This window comes from Pelodiscus sinensis, chromosome 5 (genome assembly GCF_052426305.1).
Source record: "Pelodiscus sinensis isolate ZL-2025 chromosome 5, ASM5242630v1, whole genome shotgun sequence".
Lineage (NCBI taxonomy): Eukaryota > Metazoa > Chordata > Testudines > Trionychidae > Pelodiscus > Pelodiscus sinensis.
The window spans coordinates 136,310,033-136,325,928 of record NC_143056.1 but is presented as its reverse complement, the minus strand read 5'-3'; the positions used below and the strand labels follow the sequence as shown (position 1 = coordinate 136,325,928).

The 15,896-nt window shown below is 64.2% G+C and overlaps 1 protein-coding gene across 8 annotated transcripts; it reads left to right on the top strand.

The window, feature by feature from the left end:
* The first annotated feature begins 1,590 nt into the window (after window positions 1–1,590).
* On the top strand, window positions 1,591–15,801 carry ATXN2L (ataxin 2 like). Of its 8 annotated transcripts, none has more exons than XM_075917747.2 (24): window positions 1,596–2,218; window positions 6,040–6,076; window positions 7,118–7,189; window positions 7,566–7,622; window positions 8,494–8,565; window positions 9,288–9,438; window positions 9,537–9,661; window positions 9,773–9,864; window positions 11,013–11,213; window positions 11,293–11,468; window positions 11,618–11,722; window positions 11,915–12,112; window positions 12,236–12,325; window positions 12,503–12,567; window positions 12,651–12,931; window positions 13,043–13,112; window positions 13,210–13,356; window positions 13,555–13,627; window positions 13,866–14,053; window positions 14,138–14,267; window positions 14,355–14,476; window positions 14,565–14,774; window positions 14,855–15,044; window positions 15,369–15,801. In XM_075917747.2, the coding sequence occupies exons 1-24, from the start codon at window positions 2,034–2,036 to the stop codon at window positions 15,437–15,439; spliced, it is 3,108 nt and encodes a 1,035-aa protein (XP_075773862.2). In that variant the 5' UTR covers window positions 1,596–2,033; the 3' UTR covers window positions 15,440–15,801. The 8 variants fall into 8 exon arrangements, with proteins under 8 accessions (XP_089634941.1, XP_075773866.2, XP_075773865.2 ...); XM_075917746.2 differs by having other exon boundaries at window positions 12,500–12,567; XM_075917748.2 differs by having other exon boundaries at window positions 1,597–2,218; window positions 12,500–12,567; window positions 15,364–15,801.
* The last annotated feature ends 95 nt before the right edge of the window (window positions 15,802–15,896 follow it).

The window sequence follows — 15,896 nt, the reverse complement described above, 5'->3', positions numbered from 1 at the left end:
CCTGCTTCCTCCCTCATCTTCCCCCTCCCCGGCTCCGCCCCCTCCTGCTTCCTCCCTCCTGTTCCCCCTCCCCGGCTCCGCCCCCTCCTGCTTCCTCCCTCCTCTGCCCCCTCCCCGGCTCCACCCCCTCCTGCTTCCCCCCTCCTCGGCTCCACCCCCTCCTGCTTCCCCCCTCCTCTGCCCCCTCCCCGGCTCCACCCCCTCCTGCTTCCCCCCTCCTCGGCTCCACCCCCTCCTGCTTCCTCCCTCCTCTGCCCCCTCCCCGGCTCCGCCCCCTCCTGCTTCCTCCCTCCTCTGCTCCCTCCCCGGCTCCACCCCCTCCTGCTTCCTCCCTCCTCCGCCCCGTCCCCACGCCCTCCTGCTTCCTCCCTCCTCCGCCCCCTCTCCAGCTCCACCCCCTCCTGCTTCCTCCCTCCCTGGCTCCACCCCTCCTGCTTCCTCCCTCCTCCGCCCCCTCCCTGGCTCCACGCCCTCCTGCTTCCTCCCTCCTCCGCCCCCTCCCCGGCTTCACGCCCTCCTGCTTCCTCCCTCCTCCGCCCCCTCCCCGGCTCCGCCCCCTCCTGCTTCCTCCCTCCTCCGCCCCCTCCCCGGCTCCACCCCCTCCTGCTTCCTCCCTCATCTTCCCCCTCCCCGGCTCCACCCCCTCCTGCTTCCTCCCTCCTCCGCCCCCTCCCCGGCTCCACCCCCTCCTGCTTCCTCCCTCATCTTCCCCCTCCCCGGCTCCACCCCCTCCTGATTCCTCCCTCCTCCGCCCCCTCTCCGGCTCCACCCCCTCCTGCTTCCTCCCTCCTCCACCCCCCCCGGCTCCACCCCCTCCTGCTTCCTCCCTTCTCCGCCCCCTTCCCGGCTCCACCCCCTCCTGCTTCCTCCCTCATCTTCCCCCTCCCCGGCTCCACCCCCTCCTGCTTCCTCCCTCCTCTGCTCCCTCCCCGGCTCCACCCCCTCCTGCTTCCTCCCTCATCTTCCCCCTCCCCGGCTCCACCCCCTCCTGCTTCCTCCCTCCTCCGCCCCCTCCCCAACTCCACCCCCTCCTGCTTCCACCCTCCTCTGCCCCCTCCCCGATTCCACCCCCTCCTGCTTCCCCCTCCTCTGCCCCCTCCCCGGCTCCACCCCACCTGCTTCCTCCCTCATCTGCTCCCTCCCCGGCTCCACCCCCTCCTGCTTCCTCCTTCATCTGCCTCCTCTCCAACTCCACCCCTCCTGCTTCCTCCCTCCTCCACCCCCCCTGGCTCCACCCCCTCCTGCTTCCTCCCTCATCTTCCCCCTCCCCGGCTCCGCCCCCTCCTGCTTCCTCCCTCCTCCGCCCCGTCCCCGGCTCCGCCCCCTCCTGCTTCCTCTCCAGCTCTGTCCCCTCCCTGGGGACAGGGTGTGTACACGTCACGGTGGGGGCTGAGGCTGCGCAGGGCAAGAGCCGGGACTCATTTTTGTCCACTCTATAAGGCGCCCCTGGCGGAGGGATTCCGATGCGCTTGCGCTTTAAGTTTTCTCTGCCCCTCCCCGCCTCCGGCAAGTTCCCTCTCAAGGACGCGCATGCGCAGCGAGGGTCAGCTAGCGTGCGGCGGATAACACGCTCGGTGGGGGGGGCGCACGCGCAGAGGGAGTGCAGCTCTACGCATGCGCAGTAGAAAGCAGCCTGAAGGTTCCCTCCAACGCGTAGCGCCTCGGACGCTTCGTCTTCCCACGCATGCGCAACGCCCACCAACGGTCTTCTTACCCGGCGGAAGAATCTCAAAAAGTTCTCCACTCGTGTCATCACGTGGTTCGACTGATCACCGCGGTGCGGAGGTGCCCGGCTGGCGGTGCCGTCGGCGCAGGCGCAGTGAGCTGGCTTCCCCGCCGCGCTGCCCTTCTGCTCTCGGCTCAGCCAGGCTCATTGTGCGGAAGGAGCCAGGCCGCAGCGCGCTCCAGCCCGGCCGCCGGCGCCCCTCCCCCCGCCCCGCGCGCCAACCGCCGCCGCCTCGCGCCGCCGCTCGAGCCGCCTCGCGCGCGCGCGCCCGCCCGCCGGACTCCTCCGGGGCCGCGCCGGCGCCGCCATGTTGAAGCAGCCGCAGCCGCTGCCCTCGCAGCCCCCCCCCCCGGGCGGCCCCGGGCCCCAGGCCGGGCCCCCGCCCGCCCGCAAGGCGCCGCCACCCGGCGCCCCCAGCCCCAACGGCAGCCTGAGCCCCAGCGCCGGGCCGGCCCGGGCCGCGGCCCCGACCGGGGGAGGCGGCGGCACCAGGTAACGGCGGGGCGGGGCCGGGGCCCTCGTGCGCGGCGGGGGGGCTGGGAGGGAGCGAGGGTCCCGTCACTGCGCGCGCGTCGCGGGAGGGGGGGGCTCTAACAGCGCGAGCGCGGCGCTGATTGGTCGTTTGTACAGCCAATCCCCGCCCAGCGGCGCGCGAGAGCGAGACCCCGGCCCCTCCCCCGCCGTGGGACCCAGCGTCCGCCCCTCCCCCCCGCCACGGAACCCAGTGTCAGCTCCTCCCCCGCCGTGGGACCCAGCGTCCGCCCCTCCCCCCCGCCACGGAACCCAGTGTCAGCTCCTCCCCCGCCGTGGGACCCAGCCTCCGCCCCTCCCCCTTCCCCCCCAGCCACGGAACCCAGTGTCAGCTCCTCCCCCGCCGTGGGACCCAGCCTCCGCCCCTCCCCCTTCCCCCCCAGCCACGGAACCCACTGTCAGCTCCTCCCCCGCCGTGGGACCCAGCCTCCGCCCCTCCCCCTTCCCCCCCCAGCCACGGAACCCACTGTCAGCTCCTCCCCCGCCGTGGGACCCAGCGTCCGCCCCTCCCCCTTCCCCTCCCAGCCACGGAACCCAGTGTCAGCTCCTCCCCCGCCGTGGGACCCAGCGTCCGCCCCTCCCCCTTCCCCTCCCAGCCACGGAACCCAGTGTCAGCTCCTCCCCCGCCGTGGGACCCAGCCTCCGCCCCTCCCCCTTCCCCCCCCCAGCCACAGAACCCAATGTCAGCTCCTCCCCCGCCGTGGGACCCAGCCTCCGCCCCTCCCCCTTCCCCCCCCAGCCACGGAACCCAGTGTCAGCTCCTCCCCCGCCGTGGGACCCAGCCTCCGCCCCTCCCCCTTCCCCCCCAGCCACGGAACCCAGTGTCAGCTCCTCCCCCGCCGTGGGACCCAGCCTCCGCCCCTCCCCCTTCCCCCCCAGCCACGGAACCCAGTGTCAGCTCCTCCCCCGCCGTGGGACCCAGCGTCCGCCCCTCCCCCCCCCCCCGCCACGGAACCCAGTGTCAGCTCCTCCACCGCCGTGGGACCCAGCCTCCGCCCCTCCCCCTTTCCCCCCCAGCCACGGAACCCAGTGTCAGCTCCTCCCCCGCCGTGGGACCCAGCGTCCGCCCCTCCCCCCCGCCACGGAACCCAGTGTCAGCTCCTCCCCCGCCGTGGGACCCAGCCTCCGTCCCTCCCCCTTCCCCCCCAGCCACGGAACCCAGTGTCAGCTCCTCCCCCGCCGTGGGACCCAGCCTCCGCCCCTCCCCCTTCCCCCCCAGCCACGGAACCCAGTGTCAGCTCCTCCCCCGCCGTGGGGCCCAGCCTCCGCCCCTCCCCCTTCCCCCCCAGCCACGGAACCCAGTGTCAGCTCCTCCCCCGCCGTGGGACCCAGCCTCCGCCCCTCCCCCTTCCCCTCCCAGCCACGGAACCCAGTGTCAGCTCCTCTCCTGCCGTGGGACCCAGCGTCCGCCCCTCCCCCCCGCCACGGAACCCAGTGTCAGCTCCTCCCCCGCCGTGGGACCCAGCCTCCGCCCCTCCCCCTTCCCCCCCCCCCAGCCACGGAACCCAGTGTCAGCTCCTCCCCCGCCGTGGGACCCAGCCTCCGCCCCTCCCCCCCCGCCACGGAACCCAGTGTCAGCTCCTCCCCCGCCGTGGGACCCAGCCTCCGCCCCTCCCCCTTTCCCCCCCAGCCACGGAACCCAGTGTCAGCTCCTCTCCTGCCGTGGGACCCAGCGTCCGCCCCTCCCCCCCGCCACGGAACCCAGTGTCAGCTCCTCCCCCGCCGTGGGACCCAGCCTCCGCCCCTCCCCCTTCCCCCCAGCCACGGAACCCAGCGTCAGCTCCTCTCCTGCCGTGGGACCCAGCCTCCGCCCCTCCCCCTTCCCCCCCAGCCACGGAACCCAGTGTCCACTCCTCCCCCGCCGTGGGACCCAGCCTCCGCCCCTCCCCCTTCCCCCCCAGCCACGGAACCCAGTGTCCACTCCTCCTCTGCCATGGGACCCACTGTCCGCCCCTTCTCCCCCAGCCACGGTACCCAGTGTCCCATCCTGGGAACTCAGTGTCCGCCTTTTCCCTGCCGTGGGACCCAGCCTCCGCTCCTCTCCCTCCCTCCCCCCCAGCCACGGAACCCAGTGTCCACTCCTCCCCCGTCGTGGGACCCAGCCTCCGCCCCTCCCCCTTCCCGCCCCAGCCACGGAACCCAGAGTCCACTCCTCCCCCGCTGTGGGACCCAGCCACGGAACCCAGTATCCATTCCTCCCCCGCCATGGGACCCAGCGTCCGCCCCTCCCCCCCAGCCACGGAACCCAGTGTCCACTGCTCCCTTGCCGTGGGATCCAGCCTCCGCTCCTCCCCCTTTTACCCCCCAGGCACGGGACCCAGCATCTACTCCTTCCCCGCCGTGGGACCCAGCGTCCGCCCCTACCCCTTCCCCCCCCAGCCACGTAACCCAGAGTCCACTCCTCCCCCGCCGTGGGACCCAGCATCCGCCCCGTCCCTTCCCCCCCCCCAGCCACAGAACCCAGCATCCACTCCTTCCCCGCCGTGGGACCCAGCATCCACCCCCTCTCCTCCCTCCTGCCATGGAAGCCAGCATCCGCCCCTCCCCTCCGCTGTGGAACCCAGTGTCTGCCCCTCTCCCTTCCCCCCCAGCCATGGAAACCCAGTGTCTTTCCCCCTAGCCATGGGACCCAGCATCTGCCCTTACCCCACCATGGGACCCAGGCGTCTGGCCTCCCAACCCCATCCTTCAGCCCCTGTCGTCCCTCCCAAACTCTAGGACCCAAGCATCTGGCCTCCTAGTTGCCCCTCACCCCCATCCCCACAGAGCCCGGACAGGACACACACATCCCCCCTCCATGAACCCTGGCTTCTGGTCTCCCAGCCCCACCTCCCCCACTCTGGAATTCAGGTGTCTGGCCTCCCCCCTTGCCTCTCCAGAGCCAGGATGGGCTCCCAGCAGCCCCTCCCACTCTCTCTGGCCACCACCCTGAGCTGGGACAGGACCCTGGTGTCCAGGCTTCTAGCATGTCCCCTCTCCTTGCCCACCCTACATCTCTTGCCCCTCCCAAAGATGAGCTAGAACCCAGGCATATAGGCTCCCTGCCCCCTACCCTCCACTCCCCAAGCAGAGCCAGACTAGATCCCAGGTGTCTAGGCTCCTAACCTTCCCCCCTTCCAGAAGCTCCCAGGCTCCTTCCAACCCAGATCTGGGCTTGAACTCCCATATCTGAGTTCCATGACCCCACTTCCACCCAGAGCTGGGATAGGACCCAGGTGTCCAGGCCTGGGATGTAATAATGTAGTTGATTAACTGATTACGTGTATTCCTCCCTCCTCCCCCACTTTGCCAGTACATTTTTTTAGCAGGCTGGCCAGCAGCCTGGCTCAGTCCTGGATTGTGACAGATCCAGGACCTACCCCTGCTGCGGCTCTGCATTTAAAGTGTATTAGGAGCTGGGTGGGCAGGCAGCCCAGTTTAATTCTGGCTCGCGCTGGGTCTGGAAGCTCAGCCCCTCCTCTGGACAGGGGCTGCTGCCACCGCACCCTGCTGCCTCTGGTTTTTATACTGGCTCCCCTCGCAGACCAGTTCCTGCCTGGCACCAGCGAAGTGGCGGGGGGCTCCTTGGGAGTGGTGCCGGAGTGCACAGGCTGCTGGCCCCACTCCCAGGGACTATAGAATAGTCAAGTAACTGATAAGAATTCATGAGATCAATTAGCCGCTATTTAACATCTCTCGTCCGGGCTATCGGCCTGGTGAGCCCGGCCTAGTGGCTGGGCCTGGCTGTGGGGCCTGAGGCTATAGCAGTTCTGTAATCAGCACTCTCTGTGATTTGTTTTCAGGGGGCAGAGCACAGGGAAGGGGCCTCCCCAGTCTCCAGTAAGTACCTCAAGCTCTTTCTAAAGGGGGGAGGGGGAACCTCCTACTGGTCACAGGATCTCCCAGCCAAGCCAGGCTGTCAAGCTCTGTCTGTGGTACTGACTTCCTGATCAAGGGCTGCTTTTCTTCCGCCTCAGCCAGGGTGGCTGGACAGGCCCTTCCTCTTTCCTGAGAACATGGCCTGGGCTGAGGACAATTTGCACTGGACCCCATTCATTCCTTCCCCTGGGCTTCTGCTGGACTTGCTTTCTGCATCATGGTACCAGTGCAAGTGTCACTGTTTCCCAAAAATGTGCGCTAGAGATGCATGGGGCCCCCAGCATTCTGACCCTGTGGCCCAGGGGCTGTGTATGGCTCATAGCTGATTGTTGGTAGCACTAGCATCTCTTGGATCTGAAGGGACATCAGTATGACAAGGTCCTCAGTGAGCCAAGCCAGTTCCCCTGGCGCCTGGAGGTAGATCAGAATCAACACTCTTAAATGGTGCCGTTCCTCACCCCCTGAGCCTGCCAGTTCCTTTTCCTGAGGCCAGATTGGAGCTAGTGTCCCCTGGAAGGGGAAGGCCCATACCTCCTTCCCAGATACCCCTTAAGGCAATGTATTGCTCCAACCCAGGTCCAGATTGGGGTGAAAGGTCCCATTGTTTCCTCAGTCCCCAGTGTGCCTGTGCTTTTAAATTGGTCCCTCACTTTCACTCCTAGTGTGCTAGAAACACTTACCGCATCCCCACTGGCTTCTCATCCCTGGGGGGTGTTCTGCTCTGAGAAGCAGCTTTAAAAGAGGCACGTTATGCCTCAGGTTCATGGTCCTGATGACAGCCGATTTAGTCTGCACTCTTCTCAAGGCCAGACGTGTTCTCTGGCTCCCTGAAGATGGCTCTTCGGCTTTGACTATCACAGCAACAGACGCTACCTCAGCAGAGCTGTGCTGCAGGACTGGGCTGGGAGGTGGAGCGTGAGGCAGGGCTCATGGGAGTTGCCGTACTAGTGGGGAGAACAGAGTCGCCAGTGGGACTCTGACATCCAGCTGTCTCTCTCTCAGATCCACCTTGGAGGAGGTTTCCCTGCAATGCTGTCTCTTCCCTCTCACTGGGCCATGTGCTGGGGTTGCTGGGTGAGATTCTCTGGCTTGGGTTATGCAGGAGGCCAGACTGGACCATTCTGGCCTTAAGAACTGTGAATTCTTTAATTGGCTCCTTCTGGAAAGAGGGGGCAGGCTCACTCTGGGCCTGCCAGTGCCGATGGGGTTGGCATGAGCTCAGGGTGCCAAAATGTGGGGGTCGTTCAGGACCTAAGCCTGCGTCTCTGCACAGCAGCAGGTGGCTGGCCCTGGAGACATACCTCAAGCATGCCCTGTAACAATAGCACCACAGAGGTGATTGCTGGTAGCCCGGGCTCCGAGGGTGGCGCATCTAGGGGAAGCCGGGGAAATGCAGGAGGGATGCTCACTGCTCCTTGCTGATGGGCTCATCTTACTGTGTTAACGACAGGTATTTGAAGGTGTCTATAACAATTCTCGAATGCTGCATTTCCTGACGGCTGTCGTGGTAAGTGCTGTCAGTTCCGCTGTAATGCTGAGGGGTTGCTCACCGTGGTGCACTCAGAAGCAGGCTGTAATTTGGGAAAAGGGGGAGTGTTTAGCTTGGGAGGAGGGTGGTCATGCTATCCCCTCTGTCAGAAATTCCTGGTTCCCAGCAATGGCCTTTGAGTTGGGAAGCAGGGAGTGGGGTGGAGAGGGAGGAGTCTGGGGCATGGGGGCGGAAGGAGGGAAGAGAGGGAAATGTGGGGTATTTTCGGCCCAGGGGACTGGACCTGTGGGGGGAGAGGAAAGGATCAGCAGGCGTGTTGATGGCAGGGGCAGGAAGGAGAAGGAGCTGAAGGCTGGCACTGCAGTTTGGGTGTCAGTGCCAGCTGCTGCTGTGCCTGTTGGATGTGTTCATCCCCAGAGCATGGAGGCCTGGTCGTTATGTGCCCAGTGGGACTGGGGAGAGGGCACTGGGTGCTGTGCATGCCCTGCTGTAGAAAGAGAATTGCTTGGAGGTGGTCTGGGAGCTTCCCAGCCAAAGATTTCACCTCATCCCCACCCACCCACCCACCCACCCTGCAAGCAGCCCAGGCTTTGGCAGCTTTTGCATTCACAATAGGTCACATTGGTGTTTCCCCAGCGAAGTGGGGCTGGCTGAGCTAAGGGCACCCAGGAGCAGCCGTGAGTCCAGGTGCTCATGGCACAGTGTGTTGCTTCCTGGCGATCCCTTTTGGGTCTCCCCTCTCTCCCAGCCCAGGAGGGTGAGCAGGGCGACTCTGGGAGCTGCATGGGGGTTGGGAGTGGTGGGAGGCAGATTGTGCTCTGGGGAGGGGACCCTGGACCCTCTGGCTTGTGCTTCCCCAGCCAACGCTAATCTCTGGCTCTGTCCCCAGGGCTCCACGTGTGATGTGAAGGTGAAAAATGGCAGCACCTTTGAGGGGATTTTTAAAACCCTCAGCTCTAAGGTAAATGTTACAGGGGGTAGAAATGGCAGCTGTTAGCATGGATGGCCAGTCCTTTGGACAGCAGCAAGTTGGTATTTGGGGCAGGGCAGCGCCTCTGAGCTCTGCAGAGGATGTGTGGGGTCCCCCTTGGCAGTGGTGGGGGAGGAGCAGCGCCTCTGAGCTCTGCAGTGGGCATGCGGGGTCCCCCTTGGTAATGGCGGGGCAGGGGCAGCGCCTCTGAGCTCTGCAGTGGGCGTGTGGGTTCCCCGTGGCTCTCAAGGCAGGGGCAGCGCCTCTGAGCTCTGCAGTGGGCATGCGGGGTCCCCGTGGCTCTCGAGGCAGGGGCAGCGCCTCTGAGCTCTGCAGTGGGCATGCGGGGTCCCCGTGGCTCTCAAGGCAGGGGCAGCGCCTCTGAGCTCTGCAGTGGGCATGCGGGGTCCCCGTGGCTCTCGAGGCAGGGGCAGCGCCTCTGAGCTCTGCAGTGGGCATGCGGGGTCCCCGTGGCTCTCGAGGCAGGGGCAGCGCCTCTGAGCTCTGCAGTGGGCATGCGGGGTCCCCGTGGCTCTTGAGGCAGGGGCAGTGCCTCTGAGCTCTGCAGTGGGCATGCGAGGTCCCCGTGGCTCTCAAGGCAGGGGCAGCGCCTCTGAGCTCTGCAGTGGGCATGCGAGGTCCCCGTGGCAGTGGTGGAGGAGGCCTGGCTCTCGAGGCAGGGCACAGCATGCAGTAACCGTTGCTGTTTGTAGTTTGAGCTGGCAGTGGATGCAGTGCACAGGAAGACCCAGGATCAGCTGGCAGGACCTAAGCGGGAGGACATTGTGGACACCATGGTCTTCAAGCCCACGGATGTCATGCTGGTGCATTTCCGCAACGTCGATTTCAATTATGCCACAAAAGGTAACGTTGGCCCTTGGTCGGGGCCTGTCCCTGCTTGGTGCGGAGTTGGGGGGTTGCCCCGCAGGGTGCAGACCTTACAGCCCATTGTCTGCTCCTAGACAAGTTTACGGACTCAGCCATCGCCATGAATTCCAAGGTGAATGGGGAGCACAAAGAGAAGGTGCTGCAGCGCTGGGAAGGGGGTGACAGCAACAGCGACGACTACGACCTAGAGTCTGACATGGTAAGAACCCTGCTGCTTGGATCCTGGGCCTGGAGAGAGGGCTTGGCTACCCACATCCCTTCCGCGGCTGCGGGCTGCAGAGCCCATCTCTCACACTTGTCCTTGTTGCAGTCTAATGGCTGGGACCCCAATGAGATGTTCAAGTTTAATGAAGAAAACTATGGAGTGAAGACAACTTATGACAGCAGTTTGTCATCCTACACGTGAGTGTGGGCCTGGGCGTGCTCTCGAGCGACTCTCGGGTCAGGCTACACGTGTCCGAGGGGTTGCTCCTTCGGAGGAGAATGGCCGTATCACACCCCACTGCGCTGAAGGAACGTGCAGCTCTCGGCAGCGAGGAGAGCCAAGTTCAAGTTCAGGCTGGCTTTCTTTAGAGTCGCTCTGCTGTTGGAATGATTTTGTTCATTCTTGTCCTGTACAAAAATTACCCTTTTCCCCATTTTCTGTGGGGATTTGTCTAGTCCATCTTCCTGCTTCCATGGGCCAGTGATTCTCAACATACTTACCGTTGGGTGCCACACATGCTTCCTGTGTGTTGTGAGCTGCAGCCACACGGTATACACGTTACCTCTACGGCCCTAAGGATGCCACAGAAGCTGCACCCTTTGGGCCAGGGCTGGAGAACCACTGCCCTGGAAATCACTCTGTTTTCTTTGCCCTTGTGGGTTGCTCTCATAGCAGAGGGGGAGAGAGAAGGCAGCTTTAAACCCACACACATGAGCAGGGGCGGGGTGTGTGGTGGCAGGGGTGGCTCAGGTTGGAGGACCTGGGATAGGTGTGGAGGGCAAGCTGGGAGTAGATGTGGAAGTTGGAACTATAGCTTTTCTAACTGCCTTCTTCTGGAGTGGATGTCGTTCCTGTCAGCTGTTTGGGAAGCAAACCAGAGCAGCCCAGGGTTCGTGTGCGTGGCCCTGAGGAGCCCAGCCTTGCTCACTGTGCAGCTGCGCATGGCAGGGTGCGGCTCTCCAGCGCACACGCACAGAACACGTACACGTGTGATTCTTGGTGGAAGCAGCTCCTTGCTCGCACTTGCTTTTCATTGTGTAAAGCCTGTCACTCGTCAGTTCCAAATTGCCCTGGGACACTGACATGCTGCCCTTGCTGGGGCTGTCCTCTGCTCCCGAAGCGCTGCTTCCTCCCCAGCTGCAGCAGTGCTAATCACACCAAGCAGGGAGCTTGCTTTTTCCATTGCCAGTGTGCAAGGGGACTTCCCCCTGCTCCGATGGGCGCATCATTTCCAGAAACAGGCTCCCTCCAGCAGAGACCAGAGCAGCAATGGGAAGGCTTCAGACAGCTCGGAGCCACAGCGGTGTCCTGTGCTGACCCTGAGGCCTGTCTGTTCCTGTCCTAGCGTCCCTCTGGAGAAGGATAACACGGAGGAGTTCCGGCAGCGGGAGGCCCGGGCAGCCCAGCTGGCCCGGGAAATTGAGTCAAGTCCCCAGTACCGCCTGCGCATTGCCATGGAGAATGATGATGGCCGGACGGAAGAGGAGAAGCACAGCTCTGTGCAGAGGCAGGTGTCCGGCAGAGACAGCCCCAGCTTGGCCTCCAGGTGAGAGAGGGATGCCTGGGGCTGGGGTAAGGAGGCCATGGGGGCCAGTGTTAACCCCCTGTTCCATCTGTGTCTGCAGGGAGAGCAAGTATGTCCCGCTGCCACAGCGCGTCAGAGAGGGCTCGCGAGGAGGTGTCCGGTGCAGCAGCTCCCGGGGCGGGAGACCAGGGGTGGGGTCCCTACCTCCCCGTGGCAGCACGCACCATCCAGACAGCAACTCTAGCCCTGTCCCGGAGCAGCGAGGGATCAATGGAGGTGAGAGCTGAGAGGCTTCCTGGCTCTGGCGCTAACAGAGCCTGAGGCTGGTTTCCAGGGCCTTCCAGCCTGGAGTTCTGGGAGGCCAGCGACTGTCCAAGCTGCTGCACCTGTCCTGTAACCCCTTCCTGTGCTTGCTTGCTTTCCAGGGCCCTCTCGAATGTCTCCAAAGTCCCAGCGTCCCATCCGGGGTGCCAAGACCATGCCTTCCCCATCAAGCCGCCCGGTAGAGGTCTCAGCAGCTCCCCCAGCAGGTGGGCGGCAGGGCCTCCAGTCTGCTCTGACGAGGAGCCCATGAGCAGGAAGGGTTAGCCTGCAGGGCGCCAAGAGGGGGCTTGTAATGCCCGAGAGCCCTAGTCTGTGTGGCTGTCCCCCTGAGGGAGGGAGGGAGGGTTAGGACCCACATCTTCACCAGTCTCTCACCAGAGTTCCCTTTCTCCCTGCAGTGGGCCGCATGTACTCTCCTCGCTCTCCCAAGTCTGCCTCAGCCACTCCGCTGTCTTCCCAAGAAGCTCCAGTGGGATCGGCTGTCCCAGCAGCGCCTGCGTCCCCCTCAGAGGCCAGAAGTGGTCTGGAATCAAGTGTTTCCCCAAATCCCCCTTCTCCCAAAGTAGCAGCCCCTGCACCAGCCACTGCTATGGAGGGTAAGGCCCAGGGAGCAGCGTGGGGCTTCTGGGGACTTGTGGCAACAGATTAGAGGGGCCTTGGAGCTGTGGCAGGGCAGTGCTCATGCCTTGAGGAATTTCCCTTCTCTCCTCTCCCCCCAGGGAAAGATGTTCCCACATCTGCGGCTAAAGACCCTGGCAGAACCTTGGAAGTGACGGGGCCCTGTGAGCTCAGCAAGTCAGCCAGCAAAGGTGTGTGTGTCTGGGAGCCAGCACTAGCTACCCTGTGGTGTGTCCTGAGGGGGCCTGCGCCCTCCGTGGGAGCAAGCCAGGTTCAGGGGCTTGGGGGCAGGAGGTAGAGGTTGCCCAGTGTCTGAGGCTGTAGCAGCCCCTCAGCTGGCCTCTCACCCAGGGCTGTTCCCACAGCAGGGCTGCAGAGTGAGCAGAAGCGGACCCAGCTGGAGGAGCTGCGCAAGTTTGGGGCCCAGTTCAAGGTGAGGCCTGGCAGCAGCAAGGAAACCAAGAGAGATGGGTGTGTCTGGGCTGGGCTCACCTCTGGCATCTGGCTTCCCCACAGCTCCAGCCGAGTGGCTCTCCAGAGGCCAGCCTGGAGTCTTTCAGTGCCAGGCCTAAGGAGCCTCTGGAGGGCAAGGACAAGGCCCTGGAGCCGGGGATCTGCGAGGGGCCCGAGGAGGCGCCCGCCATCAGCATGGTGCCGAAGCCCAGTGGGACCAGCCTGGAGTTGCTGCCGGAGAGTGGCAAAGAGGAGAAGGGGCTTTGTGAGGGGGCTGAGCAGCAGCTGGCCAGTCCCCCGGGGAAGGGCGAGCCCGAGGACAAAGAGGAAGGGCCTGTGTCTGAGTGAGTCTGCTGTGTTGGCACTGGGGAGGAGGTTGGGGGCATGGTAGGGTGCCTGAGCGGAAGCCAAAGGCTCTTCAGGGTTTTAACCTGTCTGTCCTGCCTTGCTTTCAGGCAGGTGAAGAAATCGACTCTGAATCCCAATGCCAAGGAGTTCAACCCCTCAAAACCACTGTTGTCTGTGGTGAGTGCCAGCCCCTCCATTGGCTCCAGCCGCTGCTGGCCTCATTGCTGGGGGTGTGGCCAGGCTCCATGCTCATCTGCTCTCTCTCTGCTTCCAGAACAAATCGACCAGCACCCCCACCTCACCGGGCCCTCGTGCCCATTCCACTCCCTCCATCCCAGTGATCACGGCTGGACAGACCGGCATGTACAGCCCCCAGTACATCTCCTACATACCTCAGATCCACATGAGCCCTGCGGTCCAGGTCAGAGGAAAATGGGGGAGCGGGCTGGGCAGGCCCTGTGCAGAAGGGGAGGAGAGGGCTGCCGGGGGCGGGAGCACACTGGGAAGGACTGCAGAAGTTGGGTAAATGTGACTGGGGGAGCTGGGCCCTGCGTGGGGAAGGAAGACAGCAGCTCTGCTTGTTCTCCGATGACCCCCTGCTGTGCCCCTCTCATTGCAGGCCCCCCAGATGTACCCGTATCCTGTCTCCAGCTCTGTGCCTGGCCAGCAGGGCAAGTACCGAGGGGCCAAAGGTGAGCCTGGCATTTCCTGGGGGGCACATTCCAGCTGCCGCCCGACCTGCGATGGAGGGGCTGTCTAAACCATGGGCAGAGCTCCCCTCCCTGCTGGCTAGACCAATGGGGCAGGAGTGGGATGGGAGGCAGCAGGGATTGACGGGGAGCTGCTGTATTACTGTGGGAGGCGGGTCCCTCACCATGTGGCCTGGGGGCTTCTGGGGTCACTTCTGAGCTGCTGGCTCCTTTTCCACAGGTTCCCTCCCGCCCCAGCGCTCCGATCAGCATCAGCCAACATCTGCGCCCCCCATAATGCAGGCGGCGGCGGCGGCAGGCCCCCCGCTGGTTGCAGCTACGCCCTACTCCTCCTACATTTCCTATAATCCCCAGCAGTTCACAGGGCAGCCCACCCTGATGCAGCCCATGGCTCACTACCCCTCTCAGGTAAGGGTCACAGGGCGGAGTTGGGCAGTGAGTGTGCAGGGATGGTCCCTCTAACAGCCATGGGGCACGGCTCTTCCCTTGCAGCCTGTGTTTGCTCCGATGCTGCAGAGCAACCCCCGCATGATGACATCCGGCAGCCACCCCCAGGCCATCGTGTCCTCCTCCACACCCCAGTACCAGCCTACAGAGCAGCCCACGCCCCAGACACTCTATGGTGAGTCTGCATGCTGGGGGCTGGGACCCTCCAGAGCTGGGATCTGTTCTGCTTAGGGGACTGATGGGGGTGTGTGTCTCCCTCTAGCTACAGTTCATCAGTCCTACCCTCACCATGCGACACAGCTGCACCCCCACCAGCCCCAGCCAGCCACCACTCCGACAGGGAGCCAACAGCAGGCCCAGCACGCTGCCCCTAGCCCTGTGCAGGTGAGAGGGTGCTCCCCCAGGGCTGAGGAGGAGGGTAGTGGGTGAGCTCCCCTGTCCGTGCTCACTGTGTTCCTATGTCCTGGCATAGCACCAGGCCGGGCAGCCGCCCCACCTGGCCAGTGCTCAGCAGCAGCAGAACCTGTACCACACAGCCACGCTGACAGCCACGCCGCCCTCCCTCACGCCGGGGCCCAACGCCCAGTCCCCCCAGAACAGCTTCCCACAGCAGGCTGTCTACGCCATCCACGCCCACCAGCAGCTGCAGCACAGCTACACCAACATGGCCCACGTCACCCAGGTAGGTAGGAGGCAACTGAGCTGTGGGTATGGCCACTGCGCTGGCCCCACCCACCAACACTTGCCTGCTCTCTCCCACAGGCCCATGTCCAGACTGGAATAACAGGAGCACCACCCCCCCACCCTGGGGCGCCTCACCCTCCCCAGGTCATGCTGCTCCACCCCCCGCAGACCCATGGGGGGCCCCCCCAAGGCGGCGTGCCACAGAGCGGGGTGCCCACCCTCTCGGCCTCCACACCATCTCCATACACCTATATAGGACACCATCAAGGTCAGTGGCGGGTGTGTGCGCTGGGCCAGACTGGTACCAGAGGAATCCCTCCATGGGTGTAAGGTGCAGCTGGCTGGCCAGGTGTCACATGGCTCGGGTGCTGGTGGTGCAGCAGGGAGGGTTGGGCATGTTCATGGTGCACTGTGCTTCTCTTCCCCCACTTGCCTTAAGCCCAGGGCAGGCCCCGTGGGGGGGGGGAGGTGCAAGAGCAGGCTGGAATGGCCTGGTTTGGGGGAGGGGGTCATCAGGCTGCAGCCCTGTCTCCTTGCAGGGAGTCCAGTCCTGCTTTGCTCACTAACCATCTCTGCTCTCTTTCTAGTTCAGTCTCACCCATCCCAGCAGCTCCCATTCCACCCCCCTGGAAACTGAAGCCTCGATTCCTGACTGTGAACTGAACTCCCCCTGCCGGGATCCGGTTTGCTCCTTGCCCCTCGTGTGCGCACCGGCCTGGCCGCCGGGCCTTGCAGTGGAATCCCCTTGGGGAGCCACGGCTGGGGGTGGGGCTTTACCCAGCACCTTCTTTTGTTGAGTTGCAGACTGCGCCGTGGCGAGTGCCACCTGCCCCCGGCTCCTGGAGCCGCCAAGGGTTTCTTTTCTATTATTTATAACTCCAATCGGGCTGTTAAACAGAGTGTTGGGCTCCCTCCCCTAGTAACTTGAGCACAGGAGCAGACCAGACTGAGGAACGTGGACTTTTTATTACATAAAAATATTTAAAAAGTGAAAAAAAATAAAATAAAATTTTAAACTAACTCCATGGTTGGTGTTGAGGTGAGTCTCTGGCATGCCAAAGGCAGGGGCCTAGGCTGCGCTCTGGCTGTCCCTCTTCCCGCCCAAGAACAAGATGCAACC